A 27,674-nucleotide genomic window follows, 5' to 3' on the forward strand; every position below is an offset into this window, starting at 1 on the left:
GTGAGGAATGAGGAACGAGGCGTGCTGTGACTGTGAAACAAATCCCAGCAATTCACTGTGAATAACGACGGAAAGGATTTCTTCATATGGAGTTTGTTGTCATAGCGATGGATTTTAATTGTAATTGTACTTTGATTACAACAGGAACTGACTGAAGAGGTCTTTTGTCTGAGGATGGGGCTCACAGTGCAGGTGGTCTTTGTGTCTGCAGTCTGAGGGAGCGACGGCAGATGCGGCTGTAACAGGATCACTGGCTGGACCTTGAAAAAAAAAAAAAAAAACCCATCCTCTCCCATCTCTCTCCTTCCTCGCTCACACCCCTAGAGGTAGGCATGACCTCCCCCAATACGTGAGATGGACACTAAAGCCACTATACCCCCCCCCCCCCCCCCCCTTTCCCATCCATCCGTCAACCAACCCACTCTCGTTCCGTCTGCCCCTCCACTACACGCACCATCCCCCCCGACCAATCCACCATTTTCCCTCCAGAAGGAAGTTCCACTGCAGACCGAGGTGGAGGAGGGAGGGGCAGCGTTGCTCTACTGTGGTTGTTCTGCCTGCCTGCTGTGATGTTAGACAAGAAGAAGAAAAGAAAAATGGTGTTGGAGGGAGAAAAAAGGAGAATTTAGTCCAGATTGAGACCTCCACAGATGTTGATCAGGAGTTTGTGGGTGTGTAGTTGGACAGTAATCGACCAAACCGGACTTAGTTTAGAATTGTCGGAAAGTAAAGACTGTTCAGAGTTTGTTTAAGGGTACAAAAACCGGCACAGTCTCTGCTCTGCTCCAGGGTGCTTGCCTCAGCCTTAAAGTAATTGTTCTCTTGTGTCATCCTTGGACTCCTTCTCCCACAAACTTGCACTCATACACTTTGACTTCCTGCTTGCAGCTTACTTTAAACGTTAGCCAGGCTTTTCAGTGTCATATCTGAAACACAGCACTGATGTTTATTTGATCATTGATCTCGTTTCTTTTCTTGCCTTAGCTGTTTGATACGTTTGGTTAAAACGGACATTTAACCGTTCAGTTCAGGAGAGAAAAACAATCTGTCATCCAAAGACGGCAAGCACCCTGCTGTTGAAGGACAAAAATAAGAGAACCACACTTTAGAAAACTGACTGGAACCTGGTTTGTGTTGTAGCATCAAGTGCTTCTTTACGTCACCGACGTGTACGTATACATGTTTTTATGGAACTTTCCTATGAAACTATTTGACTGTAAAAGAACTGAACTTTTACCAGAGTTCAATGCATAGGCTTGATGTATAATTTTTACAGGTGGTATTTGCAAAATAAAAAAGAATGTAATAAATGTGTGGCTTTGAGTCATATGGTGTGCGTTGAAGAGGAGGGTGGTGGTACTAGGAACATCACGACTACAGACTGAAACAATGCTTTGGTCACACCAACACAACATTTTGTCCTCGTAAATAAATAAGATTAAAGAGTTTCTGTGAGGTCTTCCTTGTAAACAAATTCACTTCTTTGTTCCTCTCCCTGATTTGAACCTGTTAAGAGTTACACTTTCTAAATAAGGTGACATTTTGAAGAGCTTGTTTTGTCCAATCAGCATTCCCAAAATCAGAGACATGAACTCTCTCTGGCCTGTCAAAATTAAGTTTCTATTCAAATGGCAGCAGATGAGTTTTCTCTGTTTCTGCTCCAACACGACAGTCAACCTGCTTCCATGCTAATAACATGTACCATTGAAACCGTCAGTGGTTTCTTGTCAGTATCTGAATCTACCTGAAACCAGTCTGATGTGCTGAAAAAAAGTGAAAAATAAAACAAAATTGTATAAAGTAGTAAGTATTTTATTTACTTTTCAGGCTTGAATATGTTTCATATGAAAGGCAAATTAAAATGAGTTTTCCTCAATAGTTTAGGCACATTACAGAAAGGCAATGTAAATGAGACCATGTGTAACAAAACAGACAATTGGAAGAAAAAGAAAAAAAAAAAAAAGACCAGGCTGAAGGGCCCTGCACACCCACATAGATACTCTGATGTTCTCTGGTTTCTCAGACCTCTGAACATGTAGGTTGGTGTTTACACTGATCAGACATTAAGGGTACAACAAACTAATCAGTTAACTGTTCCAGTCAAAATAAGATGACACCTTTCAGGGTGTAGCGTGGCTGTGCAGGTGATTGGCTTTTATGTAGTGTATACAGACACACAGATGTGAGCTGACAAGCCAGCAACAGAGGGGGAACTCTCCACAACTATAATCGACCAAGGAAAGGAGACGATACAAAATAAGGAGAGCTTTGAGATAACTATCAGGGTGAAAACAACAAGATGCTTAAAACTGTTCATCTAGACCTCAAGTATTCACTCCATTCCCTGCGTTTACCTCAAGTCATACCGTATGGCTTTAGGTCTGTCTCAGTGTTCAAACACTGAGCAGAAATACTGAATAATGTCATCACATAAGAGCGGAGGAAACACTATTTGTTACTCAAACATGGAAAGTTAACACCAGTGGCTATGTATGACCTTTCTCATAGACACTAAACCCCCTCTCCCTCCCCCAGGCACCTTGGTCATCCTTATGACACATCAAAATCTGCCGCTGAGACTCTGCAAGCTCCTCCAAACACACTCTCACATCACAAGACGAGGAAATGAGGACCGGGCCTTTTACCTCCAGAGAGATCTTAATTGCCGAGCTCCACGAAAAAAAATGAATGAAAACAAGGCTAAACGAGAGTCTGAATGATGAACTGTGTTTTTCAACATTTCACTGACAGGCGGCTGTTTACACAGTCGGAAAATGCCATCACTAATAAATTCCTGTGCAGTGGCGACTGAACTGCTCTACATGGCAGTGTAACTTAAAATCCCTACATCGTTTTGGATACGATGTAGGGACTCTGAACTCTGAACTCTGCATAAGGTGGCTGAGCAAAGACAAAAAAAAAAAAAAGACCTGAACGTCTCTGTAGGCAGAAAATGTTACCAGCGTGGTGCAAACTTTTCATTACGCTGCACACTGGTGAAACAGATGTTCACACTCTCTCAACAATACTGTGTAACTTTAAAAAGGTAAGAGTAACATTTCAACATCTTATACTGCTGGTTGGAGTTCAAAAAAAAAAAAAGGCCTATGTTTAGTTCGTTAAACCCACGATTCTCCTGAAACCAAAACATTCATAAAAAAAGACTTAATTTAAGTCGCACTGTTTCTTTACTCTTGCTGAAATATTAGAGCTGTGTCAGTTACAGGGAGAGTTTTTAAAAACACTGAATTAAAGGGGCGATGAATCCATTTAGACAGGAAATGATGTTAAATATAACTACATTTTAAATGTTATATCCAATCTAATCATGAAACGATCGAGCTGTAAAGTTAATGGGGTAAACGGTAAAACCTTGTGATTTACTAGACTACAGTAAAGTGGATTGACGAATCTGAAACCTTCACAATGTAGCCGGTAAATGAAGATAAATAAAAAGGTGTCTTTCAGAAGAAAACATGGAAAATTAATTAATTTCATTTGAAACCATAACCATGCAGTTCTACAATCCATTCCCTCAATGACTCTTTTTTTGCCAATAATATGGCTAATGAATGTGTTGGTAGACAACACAAGCAAAAACAAACAGTCTTCAACATGTATCCCTGCTCCTGCTTTATCACACGGCGTGCGGTTGGATCCCAAACAGACGAGGTCAGAACACAGTAAGACGACTGAGGACGACAGAAGTTGACGTGTGTGACTGGCTTGTAAAGGCCCCTGCAGTGCAGGAAAGTGGAATGATGTTCAGTGTTTAAGGAATGTCAGTTAGGAAAAACACTAAATGTGCATGTGTATATTGGTGTATGCAGACTTAACATATGATGCTGCCTGTTCTCTCAATGCTTCCAACACAAAAAGGCTATGACTTCTTCATGATGTCATCAAAAAAAAAAAGAAAAGAAGGAACTACATTTTCCTCCAGGTGCATCGTTTCCTCAACAAAGAAGAGAAGAAAGAGACACTGAAATAGCCATAGAGAGCCCTCGTGTTTTACACATCAACATAAAAAAAAAAAATAAAAAAAAGGAAAGTCACATTATGAAATTGAATGTTTAAATAATTATAATAATTAAAAACATGGAGACAGAAGCTCTTTGAGAGCAGGTCAGCTGCTGCTGTTCTCTGGCCAACAGCACAGCAGGAATAAATACATATATTCATATACGTCAAATAGAGAAGAGCGAAGAGACCTAACTGGGGAACAGTTTCAAACTGATACCTTTTAAAACTCTCTCTCTCCATCGTCTTAGCCTCGGCACTAGGCAGCTGTTGTGCACACCTAGAAACTCGAGGACACCACGCCTCCAAACACCCGTCCAGGGCTGGAACTTTTTCAGCCTTGTTTTCATTCTCATGCGAATGTCCGTTCCTTCTTCCTGTCCACAGCTTCGACTTCCTTTCAGCCCTCACTCGCCCCCTCTTCTCTTATGTCCAAGTCTCTCCTTCTGTTCAGGCGAGTGGTGAGGAGACTGGGCGGTAGGGAGGGAAGAGAGTAGGAGAGTGAGTGTGTGTGTGGGGGGGGGGGGCAGTTGGAGAATGGGAGGGAGAGAGAGCTGCCTGAAATGTAGGCCAAAGCGGTGGTGGGCGTTTCCATGGAAACAGTGTTCACAGCAGTCAGTGACATCATAAGTACGGGGAGAGGCGACTGGGTGAGGAAGGGGGGGAGGGTGTGAGTGTGTGTGTGTGTGTGTGTGGGGGGGGGGGGGGGTGTAACAGAAAGACATCCTGATTGGCTTGGACTTTAGACGCGGTTCTCTCCGCCCACTCTGGTTCGCCGCAACATCCTGAGGTGAAGACAAAGACAGGCGGCGGTGTAGAAGTTGTCGAAAGACTCCAACAAGCAGCAGTGAAAAGCCGAGAAACCAACACAACTCACATTTACCTTCTGTTCGTTGAGTCCATGTGGTCCAACAGTGTCTCCTGGGACACCCTGAAGTCGTCTAGTGGGGACTGGTAGCGGGACTCGAAGGAGCCCTCCCTCCCCCTGTAGGCCATGGCCTGGGCTGGTGACTGGGGCAGAGGGGACATGTTAGACGCGGTGGAAGACACCGAGCTCAGGTCCCCCAAACGTTCCTGTCCTGCTTGGACTGAGGCCGTCAGCGGAGCGCCACCGACTGCAAGGAACGGGCTCAGGACCTCCCCGTTTTCATCCTGAGAGGACGAAACAGGAGAGAAAATTAAGTATGCGTTATAACCTATATGACCTTTACTTTGAAAACAACCCCCTTTGTCCAAGCAAAGAGAGCCAGTGATAATCTTAGTGAAGTGTTCAAACTGAGGACAGGGGAAACAACCAGCAACCTCTCAACTGAACACATCGCTTACTTCTTTAAGTCACCTCGTTTCTTTGACTTTAACTTCAGCGACCTATACTATTACTTCCTGCTGTCTTGTGATGTGGCCGGCCACAAAACCAGACCAGGCTCCAGGAAGTCACCACACCTGGCTTTTAATACAACACGTCAGTGATGTTTGACGTCGACAGCAAATTTGTTATTGAGACACAAAACGTCCAAAATAAATCATGGAGGGTGAAGAAAAGGAAAGGCTGCTCACCCTGCCTGTGATGATGTCCATATGGACCAACAGAGAGGCCAACTCCAGGTCCTCATTGTAGCTGTTCTTCAGAGGAACTGACCGGTAACCTGAGGTCACACAAAGAAACAGGAGGCCTTTATTAGAGCGACTGATCGAAGCCACCGGATTGGGGCTTAATGTCTGGGAGCGCAGTGACCATGTGTGTACCTGTCTTCAGGCTGTGGATGGGGAATGTGGCCTGAGCCAGGAAGTTTTGGTCGTTGAACATGTCAATCTCGTAAACCACAAAACGCAGGAAAGCGAAGGTGGGGTTGCACACTGTGAACTGGAATGGCTTGCGGGGCCATGTGGGGTTCAGGCCGTTATCAGCTTAAGAAGAAGAGATGAAGGGAAAGAAGAGAATACAGTTACAAACGTGCAACATGAATGAGTTTCTTTCCTGTAGTAACACCAGTGGAAATGAAGTATAGCACTACGTTTACAACCGTGTGACACATGTTTTCAGCTTAGTTGCAACTTGTCAAAGTCTGTTATGAATGATGCAGTATATTGCATATCAGTGCAAAAGGGTAAGAACGAGCCATCACACACAAGACACCATAAGAGAGAGCAGTGAAAGCATCTTTATGCTAACTGAGCTTCCACTAACTGGGGCAGATTACAACGTCGAAGATACAATCACCTTCTTTAAAACTCATTCTGAGAGAGGTAATAGATCAGTACGGATGGTGTTGCAGCATTGCTTGTTAAATGCTTTCATGGCTGAAATTGAAGCTTAAAACCTGACGGGAGCTGAGCCACAACTTTGTCTCATTAACGTCTTATATAATCACAAACATCCTGTTTTTCTATGTCCTGACACTACACATTCCCTCTCTCGGGGCAGAGTTGTCACTGCACTGGATAACACACCTTGGGTTTCCATTCGGAGCAGCACTCACCTTCAGAGTCAGTTTTTTGCTTGGCGCTGTCGTAATCGGCGCCGCACACCTCAATCTCGATCAGAGGGCACACTATGCCTCGTCCGTGCTTGGGCAGGTGCCTGGCGCCCAAAACCTTCGGTGGGGAAGAAGAGAAATACAGGTCTCTGCTTCCACTACAGCACAGTGCATTCACACAGAGTCAAATCCCCACATGACTGTACCTCTATCTCCAGATTGACTTGCTCTTGGCCTCGTAGCGTGTGTTTGTCGAAGGGATCAAAGTTGTCGTCCCTCATGATGAGCGGCTGAAGGACGTAGCCACTTCTTCCGTTCAGCATGAACAGAGCCTGGTTCATCTGCATGGGCTTATCTGCACAGGGGAAGAATAAGAAAGTGACACTTTCCATTTTCTAATGCTTTTTCTTTTTTCTTTTTTTCTTTTAAACTGAATGGACTTAAAGGTAGATACCTGCTGTTTGGAAGTTCAGTGCCACCAGCTGGGAGCCGCACAGCCACATGGGCAGAGGGTCGTAGTTGGAGGAGTCTAGTCTCTGTCCTCTGGGGTAGATCCTGGACAGCTGCAGTCGATTGTACTGCAGGAACTTCTTTCCCTTGATCTTGTTGACGTACTTCTCTGCCTTAGTCTCAGGGAAGGAGGACATGTCTCTGAAACAGGCCCGCTCGGTGCCAATCTCTACAGAGGGGCAGAGAGAGAAGTCAGCCCTGACATATCTGTGTCGCTTGTGCTGTGCTTCATGTCCACAGTCAGTCACGTGTGTGCATTAAAATGCTTGTATGTAGTGTTTGTATTATCCTTACTATCTTCATCAAACGGCACAGGCCTACAGTAGATGACCAGGTCTGATAATTCCAGTGCAATCTTCTTCCTCCTCTCCATCATCTTCCCCTCCTCCAGCTGGACACAGAGAGACAAACTTTCAATTCAGCTGCACCGACAGTGAAACGCATCACTTCTGTGCATTTTCGGACATTGTAGTTTGATGTCAAGGCTACCCTGAAGCTTTCCGTGCCTTCAACGACCACTGTTCGGGTCAACAGAGCAGCGCAAAACAAAAGTTATGTGCATGACGGTCGCAACGCGTCTGCTGCTTGCTATGCACGGCCTTCAAAAATGAACCCAAAGTGGATGTGACGTGCAGTGTGCACATGAACAGCAGAGACAGCAAGAGCAGAACTAAGACAAAGCGATCGAGTCCATGATTATCAACGTGTGTACAATGTGTCAGTGCACAGAGACAAACATGTCTGTCAAATATCTGGGACAGATAAGTTCTGTTTCAGAAATCGACATGGTTTCCTGCAGTAACATGCTTCACATATGGTGACGTTTAGATTCAATTACAATCATTATGCGACCTGTTGCATACAAGCTGAAACAGCAGGTATATATCCTATATGTCCTATAGTCCATAACTCGTGAATGTGTGTACAGATACATTTACCTTGGCCTCTGAGGTCATAGTGACTTCACGGATCTTGAACACCCACTCTTTGAGTTCTTCTTGACTGTTGGCAGCAACGTCCAGCACGGGGCCTGTCCGCATTGAGGTATTGGGCACCAGGGAGAAGACGTGAGGCCTGCTGCCCTTTCCGTCAGTACGCACAACTATAAATAAAAAAAAGATTTGGAGAAAAGATGTGAGAAAGGAATAATGAGGAATTAAAGCAGGATTCACTAGTTTACGCTCGAAAAGATTTTCTGCCAGCAAAAGACAAAAATAATTCACCATCCAACTTGTGCAAATGTGAAATGATTTGTAGTGATGCACATCGTAAGAAATGGCGTTTATAAAAATATATTAAACTATAGCGAGTAATTAAAAATTAAGAAAAGCAAACATTCTTTTAAAACTCGAAACTGCATTTTTTTTAGTTGATTAAGTTTGATTGAGTTTGCTCTGGAAAAAAAAAAAGGTGAACAGGGTTAAAAACATACACAATTTGAGCTTTGAGCAGCAGACAGGCTTCAATATGAAGCTTGGTGTCATCACTTTGACAGAAGTTATTGTTTTATGTTTTTCTTTGGACAGAGATGATGCAGGAGAAGCCTCAGAGCAAAGTGCTGAAGCCATAAAAAGAGATTTCCAATATTGCCAACAGATGGAGCCAAAGAGCCATCAAAAGGTCTCAGGTAAAAACAATGCATGGCTGCATGTGCCAACACTAATGGGTGTGTATCGAGTGAACTGCAGGATGTCAATAAAACACTGTATACCATTCTGTGTAAAAAGCAAATCAATAAAATAAGAAAAAGAAAGAGTGACAGAAAAAGCTTATTAAGGCCAAAAATGTGTATTAAAAAAAATCGTTTAAGGGGTATATAGAATTCTTCAATAATGAAAGAGGGTAAGGATTATGTTTACGTATATGACAGCTAAAGAAATAGATGTCCCAGGGTCAAGGTGCCCTGTAGCACAGAGTCAAACAGCTCACCAATCTGACAGGAAGACACATCCACACTTCCCCTCAGGAGATCTCCAAGAGGGCTGCTTTCTGTCATCTCCTGCTTGAGAGAAAAATGATTAGGGGAAAAGTTAAATTGAATCAGCTCATGATTCATGTCTCTCTATGACCGTTGAATTCCTTGTAATAGCTCTAGTTTATGGGTCTGATCCTCACAGTTCTGTCCGGCTCGACTGCAGAGGGACTGATCTCCTCCACGTAGTTAGCAGGAAACCACAGCTGCTTCTTCCCACCACAGTCCCCCTTCCACCTGAGCCATACAAAAAGATACGTTTAGAAGGCCATGAAGAAGAGAGGCGGTTATTGCGACGTTAATATTAATGGCTCTTTGACTTTGAAATGAGGTAAGCCTTAAATCAATATCATAACATAGCCCCATCCGGTAAAATTCTCCCCCGTCAAGAGTCAGATATGATTTGTCTAAATGGATAATTAAGAGCTACTTCCTGAATAAAATGGAAAGCAGGTCACTCACCATCCTCCTTCCTGTTTGTCCACATTAGAGATGATGGCGTTCTTAGTAAAGGAGAGCTCATCGTCACGCTGGGCTTTATACTCGTACATGGCCCTCACCGTGCACTGAAAACCACACAACAGAGGGTTATGACGTGCAAAGTCATTGTCATTACGATATGCCCCCCCCCCCCACATGAACCTGACTGGAGCTGGAGATTCACCTTAAATGTGGGCATCTGGTTGGCCTCCACGTAAAATCCGGGATTTCTGCCCTCGTACAGTGAACCGTAGTCTGGCTCCTAAAAGATGTCATTTGTGTGTTTAGAAGATTTTATACGAGTCCAAAAAATGAAAAATACAAACCAGACAGTTTTTCAGATTAAATTTCATCGCAGCCAGAAAACAGCTGAATAATCTCAGGTAAGAAGGCCATTGACTGAATAGTGGTTCTCACAGCAGTGCCTATCTTCTCCAGCGTGTCCTCGTTGATGGGATAGCGCAGTTTCATTTTGCGGTACAGCGGATGCTTTTCATAGTAGCTGATGAGGTCTACAAGGCTGTCAAACTCTGAGGTGCCCAGCACCACAGTCTGACCCTCCTGCTGCACCCGACAGTGCTTTATCTTTCCCTCCGCTCTGTAATGCAAATTATAGACATAACAATGAAGACATCCCAGGCATGTCAATAACTAATGTACAAAGAAACAGATTTTCATAGCTATACACGTTTTTTTTCAGCCATGTTCTTAGAAGACAGTAATACAGAAATGACCCTATAGCTCAAAAGGTAGTAGAGTGACATTACCTAAAAGAAATTGCAAACGAGTTGGCTTCCGCCCTCTTCCTCACAAGGAAAGCCCCGTCACGAGGAACCCTCATCAGCATGTTCTCTGCATGGCTCCTGGAGAGGCTGGCATGGTACCACCTGGGACAAATAGCAATATACAGATAGATGGCTGATAATTAAAGAGCTACTAGTCTATTTACTTTCCAGTTATACAGTGTTTGTTATTCATAGCAATGAAGCTTAAGTTCATAAGAAATGGCTATAAGAAACACCATCTTAAAGCGAGAGCCTCAGTCATTTTTCATTCTTCCCAAATCGGTGAAAACACAGCACAACACTCACTCTTTGCTCTCATGAGCATTAGTCTGCGGCACGGGCTCAGTCAGCTTCATCTCAAACTCATTGCAGCGCAGCGCCACCTGCTGGTAGTGGTTGATCAGGGCAAAGAGTGTGTCGAACACCAGGTTGTCGGTCAGGTAGAATTTGGGGCTGCCTGCCTCCTGACGAGAGTGGATGCGACAATGCTGCACGCGTCCTGACCGCCTGGGGACGAAAAAAAGTGAGAGACACTTTCACTTTACCATCACTTTTTTCTCTCAGTTGTTTACTGGTTAAGCTGACACACTTTCCATTCCTTGTTACTGTTGAACATATTGTCTGCTGATGAGATGACCTCCCCCCCCCCCCCCACCCCCCACACACACTATGTAAGTCACAAACAAAGAGATTCATTTGCTTTGAAGTAACCTCACATGTGCAAAGCTCTTTGTGAGAAAGAGTTTCCCCCTTCAGACCGTGACAACACAACACTGTACAAATCAATCACGGGGGGATTGACATTGATTGATCAGTCAACATGTCACTGTTTGCAGTACTCGTTAACCCGACAGAACACAATGCATGAGGTCTGCTGCTGTGTGTGACAGTTTGTCACTAATGCATACAGTTTGCAAAAGGAGAGTCCAAGTCAGCATCAGTTACACATCTTTGTTTGTTTGAAGTGAATGTCACTGGGATTTACTTTACTGTTCTTAATAAAATGCTTGGTTAGTACTTTCATAGGTGCAATATTATAATACATGTACATGCTATTGATGTTATAACTGCCTAGCAAAGAGAGAGTAAAATGTGCAAAATAGTTTCAGACACTCTGAAGGCAAACTCCTGTAGACTGTACCAGAAAGACAGCGTGTAGTCTCCCACAAAGGTCTCACTCTCTCGGACCAGGAAGGAGCCATCGGGGGCTCCGGTCTCCAGGCAGTACTCAGACAGTAACCTCTCAGCTATCTGCCGCCCGTCCCGCCCTGCACCCAGCTTCCCGTGGAACCATTTCTCTGTCACGTGCTGATCCATACCATTGGACACCTTTGAGGATGAGAAAAAGACAGAGAGACGGTGTCAATGTTTATTAGGAATTTAGATAGATTGGAACTGTAATAATTCCCATAGGGAAATTCAGATCCCATCAGCAGGTAGCACCAGAGGATAGAAGAGCACACAGACACTATTACAAATAATATAATGTAAGTCTGTTTGTGCTGCATCTGAGGAGGAGCAGCCCGTCACTGAACACGCCTTTCTGGGTGCTGTAGACAGTGTGCAGAGGGTGGCTGGACTTTCCGAAGTCTATGACCATCAGCTTTGTGGCCTGTGATGGTTTTCATGCCACCCCATTGCTTCCTTGTCTCTGCTGTTGAAGGCAGTGGGGTGGGCTAAGCGGGGGCTTAGGTTAACTTTGCTGCATTAGCTTAAACGGTTCCATAATCTCTTCCAGAAACACAGCATTTCTGATGCCTTACATGTGAATTTAGTGCAGTTCCTTTCGCTTGACAGACAGGTTAATGTTCAAGTGACGAACAGTGATTGTCGCCCCGTGTATGTAAGCAGCACACCGGGCCTCCTCACCTCTCTGTGCTCTTCTTCATCTTCATTACCCTGGTTACTCGAGGTCTCCTCTGAGTAGTAGATTTTACTGCTGGTCAGGACAAAGAAATGCTGGTACCACTCCTGGGGGGGAAAAGAGGGAAGAAGACAGTTGGTTGGAATGGATAAATGAAATATTCACAAGACCCATGTGTTGCATTAAAAAGAAGACAAGAAGACTTGACTCTCCTATGATACGTCTCAAAGAGGCTTGTAAAAAATACAAAATTATCCATAAACAAGTGTTTTTATTTTTTAGTGAAAAAGCAAAGAGGGCAAGCTGTTTGATGACAGAACACACTTAAATATCCTTTACACACAACAAACCGACTTACATGATTAATGGGGTCTTCCAGGTACAGAATGCCATTTTTGATGGAGTTGCTGATGTCAATCTCTGAGTAGGGAGTGGAAGTGGACACCTCCTCGTAGGCACTGCCTTCTGCAAGCTTCTTATGCTGCAGCAGACAATCAGAAACATTTACCAACCAGAACAGTGCCAGCAAAGTGACCGCTCGCACTTCTCACACGGGTGAAATAGGAAAACGGGTGGTTCCTGACCTTGATGAGGATCTTCCTCTTGAGCTGGTTGGGTGACGGCAGACCATCTGCAGCGATATCCACTGCTTTGGTCAGCAGCATGTCTCCGAAAACCTTCTTAAAGTAAGTCGCCATGTTTCTCTGCTGCACAATACTGCAGTGGTCCTCGATGGACAGGATGACAGGAAAGCTGCAGGAGGAACACAGGGGAAGTTCTGAGAGTCGCAACTTCACAGAAATGTCTTTGCTGGTGTGCCATTGTCTTATCTCATGTTCTTACATCCTACAATCATCAGTGAAGCACGTGGCTTAATGTCCACATCGTCCCATCTAACCGGTTATGCTTCAGAATCTTTGTCATCTATGTTATCTTTTATCATCTCATCTACACTGCTAGCTGCAGACAGAGCGTGGGTTCTGCTCATAGAGACTCACTCGGATGTGACGAAGGCGTGCTCTTTGATGGTGGTCAGGACATCAAAAAACTTGATTTTGGTTGTGAGGGTGTGTCCGTGGTAGATGACGGGCATTCCATCCGGACCATCCCAGCAGTCCACTGAGGGAAAGAAAACAGTCACGCAGTTCAGGTCATTTCGCCGTCAATGTGGAATGAAAAGTGCAACTACTCGTGAAATCGCATCCGTCGTACACCATCAGAGGAGCTTTGAGAGCGTTAAACCTGAAGACACACAAGTTGACGTCATGTTTATTTACTTTTGTTTGAGGTAAAGTGACCCTTCACTATAAACCAGTCCTATTCATAGAAACCTGCTTGACAACGGTCTGGTGTAAAGGCCATGTACAGCACTGTTGCGTAACAGTGTGTTTGAGTGCGTGCAAAGGGTGTGGTAACAGCAGGGGAGGGGGGATAATTATGTGGTTTAAAGTCAAGTGATTCGTGGTGTTTAACTTCATGAAGTCTTGACTGTAGCGTGTCTGTGCGTTCATGCGTGTGCGTCTGTCTACCTACATTCAATACAGCGGCAGCCCATCCTCAGACAGCGCGCGTATGCCTCCAGGGAGGACTCACTGGAAATCTGGTCTCCCGTCAGGTAGCTAAAAATAAGTATGTCAAAAGTAAGCAAACAAAAACACTCGCACCGAAACCAGTCTTTCAAAAGAAGTCACATGTCAGGACTCTGTCATAAACATTCACACACACACACACATACACACACTCGGCGATAACACAAACACATTGATACTGTGATATCAAAAGGCTTCTCTGGCTTTTGTTGACCGCCGTAAACACTTTCAGTCTGTCGAGTCGAACGTTATCAAAGCCACATGGGAAGTTTTCATTCTGCTGTTCCAAAGAGTATTGTTTCACATGTAGTGCAGAGGTTATCATTTCAACTGCCTTTCACACACTTTTCAATTGGAGGAAAAAAAACGTTTTCCTACAAAATAAACACCTGGATGTCATTCTGGAACATAATTGTTAAATCATACACTTTTATCTGATGTATGGGGTCAGTTCAAACGCCCTTTTTGGCTCGAGGCTTGAAGAGAGGATGTCTGACTTACACATTCCCAAGGCCTCATTACAGCAGATTCGTTTGGACAGTGAATGAAACGCATGAATGAAGGCTACAGAGGCTCCGTCCTTACGTGTTGTGCGAAGAAGAGATCCAGTAGTGAGACAGGGGGTTGTTCATGTTATCGGGACACACCTGGTCCAAGGAAGAGTCCCAGATGGTGTTCTCTTTGGAGAACAGGTATGTCAGAAGCTAAAAATGGAAACAGGAGAGCGGTGAGAAGGAGGATTAAGGGAGGATGGAGGTGCGTTTCTGGGAAGACCCGTCTTTATCGCCGTTACCTCTGCAAAAGTCTCAAACAAACTTTCCAAATTCAGACTGAAGGTTTCAGCTACGGTACTCAGAATTCAAATACAGGAGTGATGATAGAGTTACAACAGAAAGAGTTGCTGAATAGAGCTTTGATTGGTGGAGAAACACAGATGTAATCTCTGGCTGGATCAGAGGTGTCTGTGCCTGACCCACATCCTCTGAAAAAGATGGGATTTGCGTAAAATCCAAAAGGGAATACAGCTTTGTGGGAAAGGTTGGCTTCCATGCAATTAAAAAAAAAATAAGAATAAGACAAACTATAATGAGAGAAACCCGCTCTGTGGCTTCAGTGTTTACTAATTAGAATGTCATTACAAAGAGACAGTAAACAAACAAGATTGGCGGGGCGCTTGCATTCACGTCCTTACTCCAAAAACCAAACATGGTTAAAAAGACATCAAGTTCAAAAAGTGCATCTTTGAAAAAGATGAATTCTATGAGAACAAAAAACCTGGATACCAAGCAACTCCAGCCTATAGAAGGTTTTTATTAGCTTGGGTCAACATAACGTTTTTTCTTCATATTTTTTCTGCATCAGTTGTTGTTGTCAGCACAACTAAGGCCTGTAACACACAGAATAACAGAAGCTCCTGCAGGCTGGTCTGTACCACCTCCCTCTGGTCTTGAGTCAATGATGGCTTTAAGGTGACCACAAAAAGCATTCTTTATTTCTGCAGAACTCTCTAGAGCTCCACAGTCAATAAGTGTTTCTATCTGTGTGGGAGGTGGTACTTTAGGCTGAGATCATGCCTTTCTGTGTCGATTTGAATGCATTTCGCGCCCCCTTCACAACAATGTGGGGGGCAATGGAAAAACATACCTCTGAATAACACCTATGCACATTTTCCGTTCGTGAGAAAAGACCCTGAGGTGACAAACTATAAAAAGAAGAGGCTTTTGTTTACCTCATCTTGGTGAAAATAAGGTTGCTCCACTTCTCTCAGAGGATCCTTTAGGTAACTGAACATAAACTCCTGAACCTTGTTGTTGTCTGATGCCCACATTTCCTGGATTCACACACAAACACGGACGTATTAGAGCGTTCAGATTCAACCATATCAGCAAAGAAGTTGATGTTCAGCTGCTTGTAGGTGTTACCTTTTGAGACTCAAGGAGGAAGCTCTTGAAGTCGTCGAGGGAGAGCCTCGGTTCTGGTCTGTCAATGAGCCTGGCAGAGAAGAGCAATGGACCGCTAAAGTAAACGCACATCTGTGACACTGCAGAGATTCGACTGTGACTGTGTGTGACTTTTTACCTACCTTTGTAGAAACGGGATCTCCAACTGGAAGAATGGGGGGAAAAAAAGGAAAATAATTGAGAATTACTGAAAGTGAGGTCCTTTCAGAGTGTCAGTCATGTAGATGGACATCCTGTAAGGGGGCTGGATGGTTAGTCGTGGGGGGGTATGAGGTCATGCATTAAATCTGACCCCAGCCAGCCTGCCCGCCTGCCTTCTCATATATGAGAGTGTTTGTGTGTGTGTGACTGCGTCTGTGTGTCCTAATGGCCTTCCAGAGGAGTTTGGTGGGTTTTTAGCAGGTCCATATTGATCCCACAGCCATTTGAGAACAGACAGATGGGCGAGGAAGGGTGTGGATGGGGGGGGGGGGAGACGATGAAAGTACTGGAACAGATCGGTCTGCGCATGCATCAAATCACTGCACTTACGCTTTTCTGAGCGTCAAACATGAGGCTGCGATAGAGCTGGGCAAACTGGCTGAAGGACACGTCTCCATTCCTCAGCTCTGAGTCCTGTAAAACAAGAAGCAAAAAGAGTGTTAACGTTAAAATCATACATCTTAAGTTTCTTACAACATCATAGAATCCTATTTAGAATTGTTTTTTATTGCCAAGTACATTCACATATACAAGGAATTTGTCTTGGTTTATTGGTGCACAAACAGTTAACATGCGAAATAAGGCTTAGAAAACCAGTACTTCAAAAAAATAAAATAAAAGTAAAGTAAAATAAATATATAGTGAAAGGGAAGCAGGCTCCGTGATAAGTAGAAGGAGGTTACCGGAAGTTTCTCTCGGAGGAACCTCATGTTGGGCACCCTGTAGTTGACCTGGCTCAGCATGCTCTTCAGATCCTTACAGGATATCCTAAATGCATACACACATTTGGAAGAGGAGTGAAACACAAACATGGATGCGCACGTACGACAAGGGTTCAAGTTAGGCTACTTGTATGTGCTATTTGCACATGTAGATCCTGCTGAGGTGCAGGCGGGATTTTTAAGGCTGACTGAAACGGTGCAAACACACGCCTCTCATATTCTGCTGAGTCTTTTTGGATTCACTTTTTACTACACAGCCTGGAATTTTGGCCCGAGAGGACAATACCCCTGCAGCGTAACAAAGGCTTGTGCTTTCGTCAGGGATGTTACAGACAAACATCTCAGTACATCTCCTCCATCCTCTGCAGTCTGTTTCCTGCAGCAGGAAGAGGTAGCTGAGAGGTTAGTTCCTCCATAACACCTCAACAGAGCTCTCTCTCTCTCTCTCACACACACACACACACACACACACACACACACACCTACAAGCCTGCTGCAGCTAGCCTACTTGTTCTAGAGGTTACACACAACTGGTGCACAAATAATTCAGTTACATCTAATGACACCCATTTCCTGTGAGGCTGATCTGATTAACTTTATGAGTTGACATTATTTTTACTAAGTGGCCTTACCTGTCTTCTCTGTTGCGATCAACGGCATAGAACTGCTTACGTAACCATCTGAAAGCGTAGAGTAAAAAAAAAAAAAATTAATTACAGCTTGAAATGATATATCTGTGCTTTACGTATCAGTCCACTTCACCTTCAAATAAGCTTAAATAAATGTACCTTTCTATCTGCAGTGGTGTTGGGGACTTCAATGTGTCTGCCACAAGCCAGTTTAATCCCTTCACCCACATTGTCATCTCCTCATCAGATGTCGCTGTTGAAAGGAAAAAAAAAAAAGCATATAATTAGAAATATATTTGGATTCTCCGTCCTTATCAATCTAAACAATTTTTTATTTGCAAAGCCCCAATTCATAACCCTCGTTATCTCAAAGACACTTTACAAAAAGAGCAGGTAAAAGAGCCTCTCGTGTTTTTAAATCCAAAAAAAAAAAAAAAAACATGAATCCATCATGAGCACAGCGTGAAGCAACCTTTAGCAAAGTTACAGTTGCAAAGGAAAACGTCCTTGTAACAGGCTGAAAACCCCTGAGCAAAACCAGACTCATGTTGAACAGCCATCTCAAACTGTTTCGGGCTTGGGAGGGAGATGCAGAGGGACGAAGGAGGATGGCGACAAACAACGCGAAGAATAGATTCAAAGCCACACTGTCAGTAATAACAGAAGTGTAGTATCGGCATTCACAGCGATGTGTGATAACAGGCTTCAGTCTTAGATTAGCATTAGCTGTAAGGATGATGAAACGGAGAACTGATTGTGTTATTCATAGAGGTTGAAGTTGAGCAGGAGGGAGAGTGCATATCTAAGGATGAGAGACTTTTCTATTAAACGGTTTAAAGGTGTTATTAAAGGTGGTTTTTTTCTACACGCTATGCTGATAGTAGTGTTGAACAGTTGATGTTCTTAATTAGGCTCCATCTTCTCGGCATCTTAAACGTAAAGGAATACATCTTTCCATCAAATAAAACTGAAACTCTGAGAGTTTAGATACAGCAATGACATCTAGGCACTCCTAAACTTTTAAGAGTTAATAATTCTTTCACGTGTTGTTGTTTATAAGTGATTCACACTTAGAGTAAATGATGGACTTATTGATGGAGGTGTTCATGTTAAAAGTAGTAAGAGAAGTGAACACGCCCTGATGCTGTGTAAACCCGCGTTGCCGTCTTCACGTACCTGCCAGGCTGAGTGATTTAAGGCGAAACTCGGTGCCGTGCAGGATGACGAAGCAATGAGCCTGGTCCAGCCGAGCTGCAGAGTCCTCCACGTAGCGCTCAAAGTCACGTGACTTCTGTCCGGGACGAATCTCCTTGATTTCCCTGATGTCGACTGGTGACACAGACATCAAAACACAAGAGCGCACATTTATCAACACGCAAAGTACCAAGTAAAGAAACCAGAGCCTGGAACAATGAGGCTTTACATTCCTAATGTGTGTAAGAAGACCTTTATATCTTCAGGTTTTTAGTGTTTCATTTCAAATCTTCTGATAATTCAAAGATAAATCAATAAAAAGTACAAATATGAATAGAAAATTAGCACCAAATAAATCTCTCGTAGCGTTTTAATGTTTGTTACCACGAATCAGATGTCTGTTTCTGCCTCTGTTGGAAACATTCACCTTTAGTACACCAACCTCCAGACCACATTAAACACTGAAGTGGAGACCACTACCTAAACCACATACTTATTGTGAAGACATACAACAGGTATTTAATGTTGGATATGAAAATGCAAAGAAGATGAGGAAGTTACTGTTGTCTAATTAACCTCAACCTACCCGTTACCATAGAAATCTATCAAAACCACCATCTGATGTGATCTCCTTTGGAGTGTGAGCCTCACGTGACTAGCAGTGTTTTAATTGTTAAAAATAATTGATGGGAGAAAGAGTGTTAAACGGGTGACTTAACTGAAGCAAGCTGAAAAGCAGCCTTTAACAGAAGGCCATGTGTTTGAATCAGAACAGCTTCATCTTCCCTCTTTGTTAGCTAAGCGAGCTGCTATAATCTCGTCACGCCTCCGTCAACAGGCAGAAACTTTACAAGTGTGTAGGCTGTAAAAGAAGCTCAACAGGCTCCTATCAGCGTCACATTAGCAGCAGTTAAATACCTACAGCGGGGACTCTCCTGCTGAAAACACACACACACACACACACACACTTCAGCTCCTGCTTCTCTTCCTGCCCCAGAACCACACATCCTGTGCTTTTGTCGCCTACACACCACATCTTGTGCTTGCATGAAGGTGAGCATATGCATGTTCTTTTGTCAAGAACTAAGACAAAGAAAAAAAAAAAAAAAAGTGCGTCTTCTCATGCAAAATTTACACCATGCAGCGCTCTCTATGATACATCATATCTCGCTTTATTTTACCCCAGCAGAAGGGCCGGCGAGACTTCCACTGAGAGCGAGCGAGAAGCCGTGACAGGTCGATCTGTTAGATAACGCTTTTAAGTCAAAATATTTGGAGTGTGCCTCAGACAGATGCAGGAAATAAAGAGATAGCCAGAGGTGTAACCTTTCTGAAGGAGATGAGAGGAGGTATCCTACAACACACTCCCCATACTTCCTGCAGCGCTACATCCTGCCTGACAAACCATTCTTCCTTTCCTCACATTCCCTCTCTACACGATTCATGACTACAAGCAACTTTTTATTTCTTTTTTTTTTTAAGTTTTCGTAGTTACCAGAATGACAACTCTGAAGACATTGTTTTCAGGAATGTTAAGTTTTATCATTTAAAAAGATATAGGAAAAAGTGAACAGTATCACTGGAACTTTATATAAGAAAATAAAGTCCAAATTAAGAGATTATTCATCAACCGTTTACTCAAGTTTTCCATATTTTTTTGCGTTTGAGGACGCCTAATAATATCACAGATTATTTGTAAAACTGGGACAGAGATTTTTCAACCTTTCACTGGAATTTTTCCAATTACTCCGATGTTGAATTAACCCCACAGCTGAATAAATCACAAGAGATGGCATATTTAAAATAAAAAAAGTAAAAACATTAGTGAATATCTTTAAATTCTGCTTGCACCATAACTGTATCAAAGAATAAATCAAAAGGACTGGAAATCATGTTTGATTTTATGCCAACTTCTGAACTAAAGAGAGACAGAGAGACCGAGAGAGAGAGAGACAGAGAGAGAGAGAAAGAGAGACAGAGAGACTGACAGAGAGACCAAGAGAGAGAGAGAGAGACCGAGAGAGAGAGAGAGAGAGACAGAGAGAGAGAGAAAGAGAGACAGAGAGACTGACAGAGAGACCAAGAGAGAGAGAGAGAGAGAGAGAGAGAGACTGACAGAGAGACCAAGAGAGAGAGAGAGAGAGAGAGAGAGAGAGAGAGAGACTGAGAGAGACCAAGAGAGAGAGAGAGAGATAGACAGAGACAACAGGAGCACTTCTGGTATCCCATAAACCCCTGGTGATCAGAGAAGGAAAAACTTCAAAAAAGATCGAGGAAAACTTCACAACAGACGTTTGATTGATCGGGCTAAATCCATCAACGTGCATGGTCTTGCACCTTCGTCAGGGTGTAGTGTTGACAGTGTGTCACTACACCCTGGAGAAGGCTCAAGCCTTCTCCAGGGTGTAGTGACACACTTATTTCTTTAAAGGGAAATGACTTATCTGTGAAAGAATACTCTTTTTGGAAAATTTAACAACAATAGCAACAACATTATATTTTTCACCGGGTAATAGCAATGAGCTGTGAAGAATGACTTTATCGAAATGTATTTTTGCGCGATTGCACGGCACAGAGCGTGACAATGTTTCCGTGTGCACTCACACATCAGCTGATCCGTATCGGCTCCTTTCATACCATGTCGGGTAAAGTTGAGCACAGGACTTTCCCCCTGACAAATATCTGCCATGCAGATGTATGGATTTTGTTCCCCTTTCCAACCCATTGGAAATATAGCCAGTGAACTGTGGAGCTGCGCTTGTATTACAGCGACAACATGATACCTTCCACAATGTTTTATGTCAGACACCACCGACCAAACACGACACCGACACACATTTATCAGTGCACTTGTCTCGCATAAGACTAGCTAAAGTGACTTTAAGAGGACAGAGTTAAGCAGACATGACTTCTAAAAAAGATCAAGGTAAATCCATCTACACTGGTTATTACATTTCCAGGACATACAGTAACTGACATTTTGTTTCTGCAGTTTGATGCACTTGTGGGCTAAATGTTTAGTCCTGACTTCTCCAGGTTCAAGGTGACATCTTGTAATGTCCCCAACAGAAAATATACACACAAAAGGTTGGCAGGCAGGCTCCCAAATTCACTAATTGACTCGAGATAGATGAAAAAATTCCCCTCCAAGAATATTTACCAGCCAAAATTGGGTTTTTGCCTCACCTACAGCACAATTTAATGAGTTAAAAAGGTGCTTCTTTTTTGTATTTAATTAATAGAACCCAGGCCAGCATCTGGACCCACGCCAAAACCAAAATCCATCTGTGAATAATATATTGGCTTTAATCCAAAATGTTTCTCATCTTTTTTATTCCTCTTTGACATTGTTGAACATGTGAGATTAGCAAAGCGCTGATCAGATGTGCGTGCACCACTGGCTGCTCCCGTGACACGTGTTGTAAGTGAAGCGGGGCGCCGGGTGCATTATATCTTCAGTGTTTATATCACAGCGCTGTTGAACTGAGTCAGACAACAGCAGGCTGCGGGATAATGTTACAATCATAAAGTTACTGATGATGGCTGATCAACGCACACACGCTGACAGTGAATGGAGAAAACTCAGGTGGCAGTTTGACCGGCTCACATGCGTTCCCAACCATAAGGATCACTGATCAACAGTGTGTGTGTGTGTGTGTGTGTGTGCGTGTGCGTGTGCGTGTGCGTGTGTGTGTGTGTGTGTGTGTGTGTGTGTGTGTGTAGTATGTTTATGTTTGTGACACTCCAACATGAAGATCACAGAGAAGATGTAGCTACACTAAACACGCACTAACTCTTAGCCAATTACCCACCAGTCCTCTGAACAGATATTTACCTGCATTGAGCTTGGCAGCATTCATTTCAATGAGACAAAATAATGCTCGATAGAACTAAATCAAAAGCATTAAAAGACCTAAGAACAAACATCAAAGAGTGGTTCAGAGCTTTGACTCGGTTTTTATATCCATCTGCTCGTCTTCATGATTTACACAATAACTTGATTTGCAACATGTTAACAAGGGTACAAAGTCCACACGCTCTAAGTGAGAAAGCTGATGCTTGTTTAAGTCAAATATTTGTTTCTTCTTGTTATTTGAGACATTTCAAAGTGGAAATGTGATTATACCTTTGAGTAGTGCCATTAGAACCTGCTTTAAACATATATCACGGATATTCTTTCTTAAGGTGGACTTTTTGTGGAGGTATTTTTAACTGATAAACACAGTAAAACTGGATGAGGACGCCGTAGTTGTGCTATCTAAGAGAACTGGGACCAATATTCACCCAAAAGTGCACGTTTTATCATGAACATAATATTTAATAATTTCTTGATTTTGATACCAAAGATTGAACTTAAATGCAAGTTTAAAGCAACACATTTGTGCAATTTAGAGAGTGGCCTGTCTTCACGATTCGATTCAGAATCGGTTTTCGATCCGAAGTCTATTTAAGGTTTAGTACATAGGACAGGATCTACTCCAGTCATCTGTGACACTGACTGAATTTCTTGCTGCTCCATTTGGCATTCTACTGAGCTAAAGAGCTTAGCTTTAGCAGGTAGTGACTGATTAGTTTTGGGGGTTTTTTTAATTTATGAACCAATTTAAAACCTCAGAAAAGAAGAATCTCAATTTTTAACTGAAACGTTTGTTTTTTTTCCCCCCACCTCTAATAATGTGATGGCATGATTTTAAACGTGGTGTTGAGAAGTATACACATATTGACAACCTCATTGTCAAAAACACAAGGTAAAATAAAAAGGAATAGCTACCTCACTGACATTAAATAGAGAAGCCTCTATTAGTCAAATGTCTGTCATACCTGGATCTAAGTGTTGTCATATCCAGACACTTTATTTCTATAAAACCTGACCCTGAGGTTTGTCATTTTACTGATTTAGGAGAAAGCTTGTTTGCATGAACAGATCCTGACGCTGTGGTAGTCTCATAGAATCTCTACCAGGGTAGCAACGTTAACGCACAGACTGTAAATCATACATGGAGGCTCATTACTCATACCAACCTAAAAAACAGACTCATTCAGCAAAGTAAGAGTCCAAACTCTTCAGTTAACTCATTTTAAGCTGCTCAAACAACAACTCTTTCGCATCCTCAGCTTCACACTCCAGAATAAATCAGACAGCGCAACAGTCTCTTCAGTATCCATTTAAATCTATACACACTCGTGGAGCTTTATGACAAGTTGGCACACACTTTCCACTAGAAAAGACTGTGATTGAGTGTCAGGTAATCAAACCTTTCTGTTCATGACTTACACTTCTAAACCAGTTCATAAGCTGCCGTTTGTTCTTCACAAAACCACATCCTGCCATGTCCTACATCTTCTGGCAGCATATGATGATGCATACGTGTGCCACCATAAATATCTTGTTCCAGTTACTTTGGTTGGCAAGAACTTGCATAAAGCAGCAAGAATGGAACACTAAAAACATTTCAACCCCGGAGCGAGAATGCGTGAAAATTACTTAGATTGAGAAACAAAATGTAACGCTTCTGGGTCTTTTATATTTAGCAACAAAAGCAAAGTGCCGTTTCCACAGTTAATGGGCATCATCCTTGTACTGCCATTGATGAGGGGTAAACACAGCTGGCTAAATCGTTCCCAAATGATCACACACTTCCAGTAAAACCCCTCATATTCTATTTCTGTAGATTAATGAGCCGCCAAGGCAAATTTCACCTCTTCAGGGGTATCAAATTGCAGCAATGAGCACCCATGTGTGTATGAAACCCTTCATCATAGAGAAGATGATACTGTGGCGTAAGAGAAATTAAAAAAAAAAAAAAAAAAAAAAAAACAAGCCCTTTTTTTTGGTTATTGTGAGTGTTCTTCTTGCTGCATCCGGAGCAGAGTGCAGCTGTGCACGAGGCATCCTGCTAGCCGAGAGACAGACGACTTAATGAGGCACTGAAGGCATGCGCGTCCTCACTTAGACATGCTGTTCTGTTGAGAAATAACCTGAATGTCAGCTTCCTGTTGGTTTACAGTAGATTCAGGGCTTCCAGTGGGGTCTTTTCTTTCAAGTTGTCAACCATGAAGCTTTACCCGAAATATGACTTTTTCTACTGCGGGACGACAACGGTTTCTGACGTTAACAGGACTGACACCTGTTCTGTCAATCTTCATACTGCAACAAGCTAAAACCAATAACTGGACCATTTCTAAAACAAGTCACCTGTTCAAATACAGGAGAGGGAAGAGCAACTATGAGGAAATTAAATAAAGGAAGAAATCAATATTGATATTTGTCAGTAGACCTGAAATTAATATCACGATTAATTGATTATTTTACCTTGATTACGATTAATGAACGATTGTTTTGTTTTTGTTTTTTGCCCTCAGGAATCACTGGTATTGTTTCGACTGTAAATATGCTCAAGTATTAAAGCAGGGATATTGTTTCTAATGACAGAGTGCATATCTGATCAACTATTTTGTGGTGATTTATTGAATATTTCAAAGTGAAATCAAAGCATCGCTTGAAATGAAAACACACTTTAGTTTTATAACAGTTTTCTCTAAAACAGTTGGAAAATAAATAACGTGCTTTCCAGGCAGTTTTTCCACAGTGTGTCCACTTGACTTCGTTTTGTTCGGTGTCATCTTCTCTAAAAATAAAATGTGTCCAAATGACGGACGTTGGTTCCATGTCGAGGATTGGACGTGTTGTCGCGTGACTCTGCCCTGAAAATAATCAAAATTATCAACATGGGCAAGATCGCTTTGTTTAGAGGTTCTGAATGACAGTTTCGATTGATCTCCCATCCCTAGCTGTCAGGTTTTTTTTATTATATTTTTACCGATTAATCAAAACATGAGTGTCTTCTTACGTCTTTTGAAAATGATATAACGGGTAATAAAAATGGTTTAATTATTAGTGCTTCATCCTTAATGATGAACAATAAATGCTTTGAACTGTTTCACTTTCATTTCTAAATTTTCAATAATCAATCAATCAATCAATAATTCTCAAAATATATAAGCGTAAAATATATTTGTATGATATCCATGTAGTCAATAACTTTCTGAGACATGGATTGATAAAGCTGCACATGTCACAATTTGTGTCACACAGAGGAATATGTAATGACTTTATACAACAGCTATTTCAAGGAAAATAAATGAAATTTGCGAATTTGAGCCGATCATGAACCAAACAACAACCTCATGTTTCTGAGTGCATGTAAGCCAACGCGTAGTGGCCAGCATTCTGTTTGTGTGTGTGCATTTGTGTTTGTAATGCATGCTACTCACTCTCTCCCTCGATTTTATCCGTGCCTCGAGTCCAGATAATAGTCCTGGTCTCTAGCTTGACTTGAAATGTCCGTCTCTCAGGCCGCTGGGACTTCTTCGAATAAAACAGTGTTAGTACCGTCCCCAGCTCCAGGTCCCGGTACAGGTTGTTCATCTCTGTGTCGTTGTCCATCCACGGAATAGGTCCGTTGGAAAAGAAGCCTGAGGTCCCAGCCATGTTCACTTCCCCCGTTTGTTGTCCGTTTCCTCTCAGAACAATCTGCTCAGCTCAGGCCTAGACAGGGATACCTACAGCGGCAGAAGAGGGGAGGGGGGATACTCATGAACTACTCCCCAAGGACTTCTAGTGTGTCCATGCTGTACACAAATTATACAGTACACGTAAACTCACAAGCAGATATGATGTGATCATGTGTATGTGGAAGAAAACTTAAAAACAACATCCAATCTATTGTTCAATCACTTGTCTCTTCCTGGTAGACAAACATGGTCTTATTTGCAAAACACAGTAAGCAATACCATCCAAATTTCTTATGAAAGCGTTTGTCAATTTTTAAAAAGAAATCACTTCAACAAAATCTCATTAAGGTTCAGGTCATTTAAAGTAGTAGATGAAATCAAGAAGATAATTAGGATACTTCACATACATTCCAAATTAAAATCAATCATCATCATTAATTTCATACATGATTTTTTTTTTTAAATTTAAATGTCTTGTGACGTGTAAAGTTTAGATATCTGAACTGTTACATTTTGTTTTACATAATGGTATAAAATAGCATGTAAAAATGTAGGATATAATAACACACTGCTGTAGCAAACGTTACTTTACTATACTGGAAAATACATTTAAGTTATTTTCTTAAATAATTATTATGTTTCAGAAGACGCACTTTGATTTTCCATTCGTTTATATGATTTGGGGGTTTTTTCCATGGGGGGAAAAGGCTTCTCTCATTGAACTGCATTATGATGTTTATCAATGACAGCTGAAACCTTGAATTACTCTCTCTAACGTGGTTTTACCTGAAATCTGACAACTACCAAGTCAAATCAGAATGGCTCTCTCTTTTTTTAACTACCAATAGACCCTATAAGCTGCTACAGTCCGTCCCGGTGGAAAAGAAAGTTTCCTTTGAATAGAAGCAGGTTATTTGGGAACTTGTGGAGAATGGCAGCAGAGTGGGATAACAAGAAACGTCTGGTTTATTTTCCCAGCGTGGAAAACGGGGCCGGTATGAGCTAGCATTTTTTTTCTGGGCCAGAAGGAGAAACCATTGCTGTTTTTTTTTACCTATCACCAAAGGCAAACCTAAAGTAGCAGCGGTCTATTTCCCTGCTTTCTTTTTTTTTTTTTTAGCCTTACCGTGCGGACAACAATCAAGTGGAAAAACAACACGTCGCAGGGACTGCTGTGTTGTACCTAGCGCCGCAATCTCGGCCCAAACGCACATCTCCAACGGCTGCTCTCTCTCTCTCCTCTCCGGCTCCAGTCGTCTTTATTCTGCTCCGTTTTCTCCCCACAGTCCGGGTTTTTTACGTGATTAAATCATGGTCTAGCACTGAAAAGGCCCACACGTCCCAGCGACAATATTCCCTGTTTCCTTTTCACCCGGCCGTCCATAGAGAGAGGTAGGCAGCCAGAGAGGACCGTGGTAAGACTACGCAAGTTTGTCTACTCTTCGGATCCAGTCAGCGCAGGCCCTTCCTCCCCTCCTTCCTCCCTCCCCCCCCCCCCCCCCCCCCCCCAACCAACCATCAAACCAAACCAATTAAAACCACACTTCCGTTGAGGCCCTTCACAATAAAATACATGTCAGGGGACTTGTTGCACTAGTGTTCTGAGACTGAATGATTTCAGTGTGGAGTTGAAAAATGGCACAATAAGCCCTTTATAGCCTTAAAAATATATATCTGGATTTTAAATTCTCACTGGTCTTGTTTAAGAGCATTAAAACTTCTACTTGTGTCACAAAGTGCATTATTGTTTTAAAT

At 42.5% G+C, this 27,674-nt stretch overlaps 2 protein-coding genes across 7 annotated transcripts in view; one reads left to right on the forward strand and one right to left on the reverse strand.

Annotated features, from left to right (window-relative positions):
* zhx3b (zinc fingers and homeoboxes 3b) overlaps nt 1-3,803 on the forward strand; it is a 16,293-nt gene extending 12,490 nt beyond the window's left edge. For all 4 annotated transcript variants that reach the window (XM_079359651.1, XM_079359649.1, XM_079359650.1 and 1 more), the window contains exon 7: nt 145-3,803. In XM_079359651.1, coding sequence (XP_079215777.1) covers nt 145-155 — 11 coding nt within the window. In that variant the 3' untranslated portion in view covers nt 156-3,803. The remainder of the gene's footprint in view (nt 1-144) is intronic.
* Nucleotides 1,792-27,401, reverse strand: plcg1 (phospholipase C, gamma 1). Of its 3 annotated transcripts, none has more exons than XM_079359647.1 (34): nt 27,046-27,401; nt 25,680-25,967; nt 18,387-18,539; nt 17,370-17,463; nt 17,214-17,261; nt 16,543-16,627; nt 16,190-16,273; nt 15,781-15,803; nt 15,620-15,689; nt 15,427-15,528; nt 14,283-14,401; nt 13,642-13,727; nt 13,107-13,227; nt 12,693-12,861; nt 12,467-12,589; nt 12,114-12,215; nt 11,386-11,573; nt 10,551-10,751; nt 10,227-10,346; nt 9,877-10,057; nt 9,644-9,721; nt 9,442-9,545; nt 9,123-9,216; nt 8,937-9,006; nt 7,946-8,109; nt 7,302-7,398; nt 6,952-7,176; nt 6,704-6,852; nt 6,501-6,615; nt 5,767-5,928; nt 5,578-5,666; nt 4,904-5,172; nt 2,874-4,805; nt 1,792-2,818 (listed from the first exon to the last, which is right to left on the reverse strand). In XM_079359647.1, the coding sequence occupies exons 2-33, from the start codon at nt 25,894-25,896 to the stop codon at nt 4,763-4,765; spliced, it is 3,945 nt and encodes a 1,314-aa protein (XP_079215773.1). In that variant the 5' UTR covers nt 25,897-25,967; nt 27,046-27,401; the 3' UTR covers nt 1,792-2,818; nt 2,874-4,762. The 3 variants fall into 3 exon arrangements, with proteins under 3 accessions (XP_079215773.1, XP_079215774.1, XP_079215772.1); XM_079359648.1 differs by having other exon boundaries at nt 4,898-5,172; XM_079359646.1 differs by having other exon boundaries at nt 8,937-9,009.
* Nucleotides 27,402-27,674: the final 273 nt, after the last annotated feature.

The sequence above is a fragment of the Symphodus melops genome (assembly GCF_947650265.1).
Source record: "Symphodus melops genome assembly, chromosome: 13".
Taxonomy (NCBI): domain Eukaryota; kingdom Metazoa; phylum Chordata; class Actinopteri; order Labriformes; family Labridae; genus Symphodus; species Symphodus melops.

Bases quoted from the DNA above. Each gene is read 5' to 3' on its own strand.
- plcg1 (XM_079359646.1), bottom strand. From the start codon at position 25,896: ATGGCTGGGACCTCAGGCTTCTTTTCCAACGGACCTATTCCGTGGATG. The intron at 10,347-10,550 runs GTGAGTGTTGTG...TATTTGTCCCAG, and splicing joins AATGCTCATGAGAGCAAAGA to GTGGTACCATGCCAGCCTCT. The intron at 9,546-9,643 runs GTGAATCTCCAG...TGTGGTTTTCAG, and splicing joins ACCAGATGCCCACATTTAAG to TGCACGGTGAGGGCCATGTA.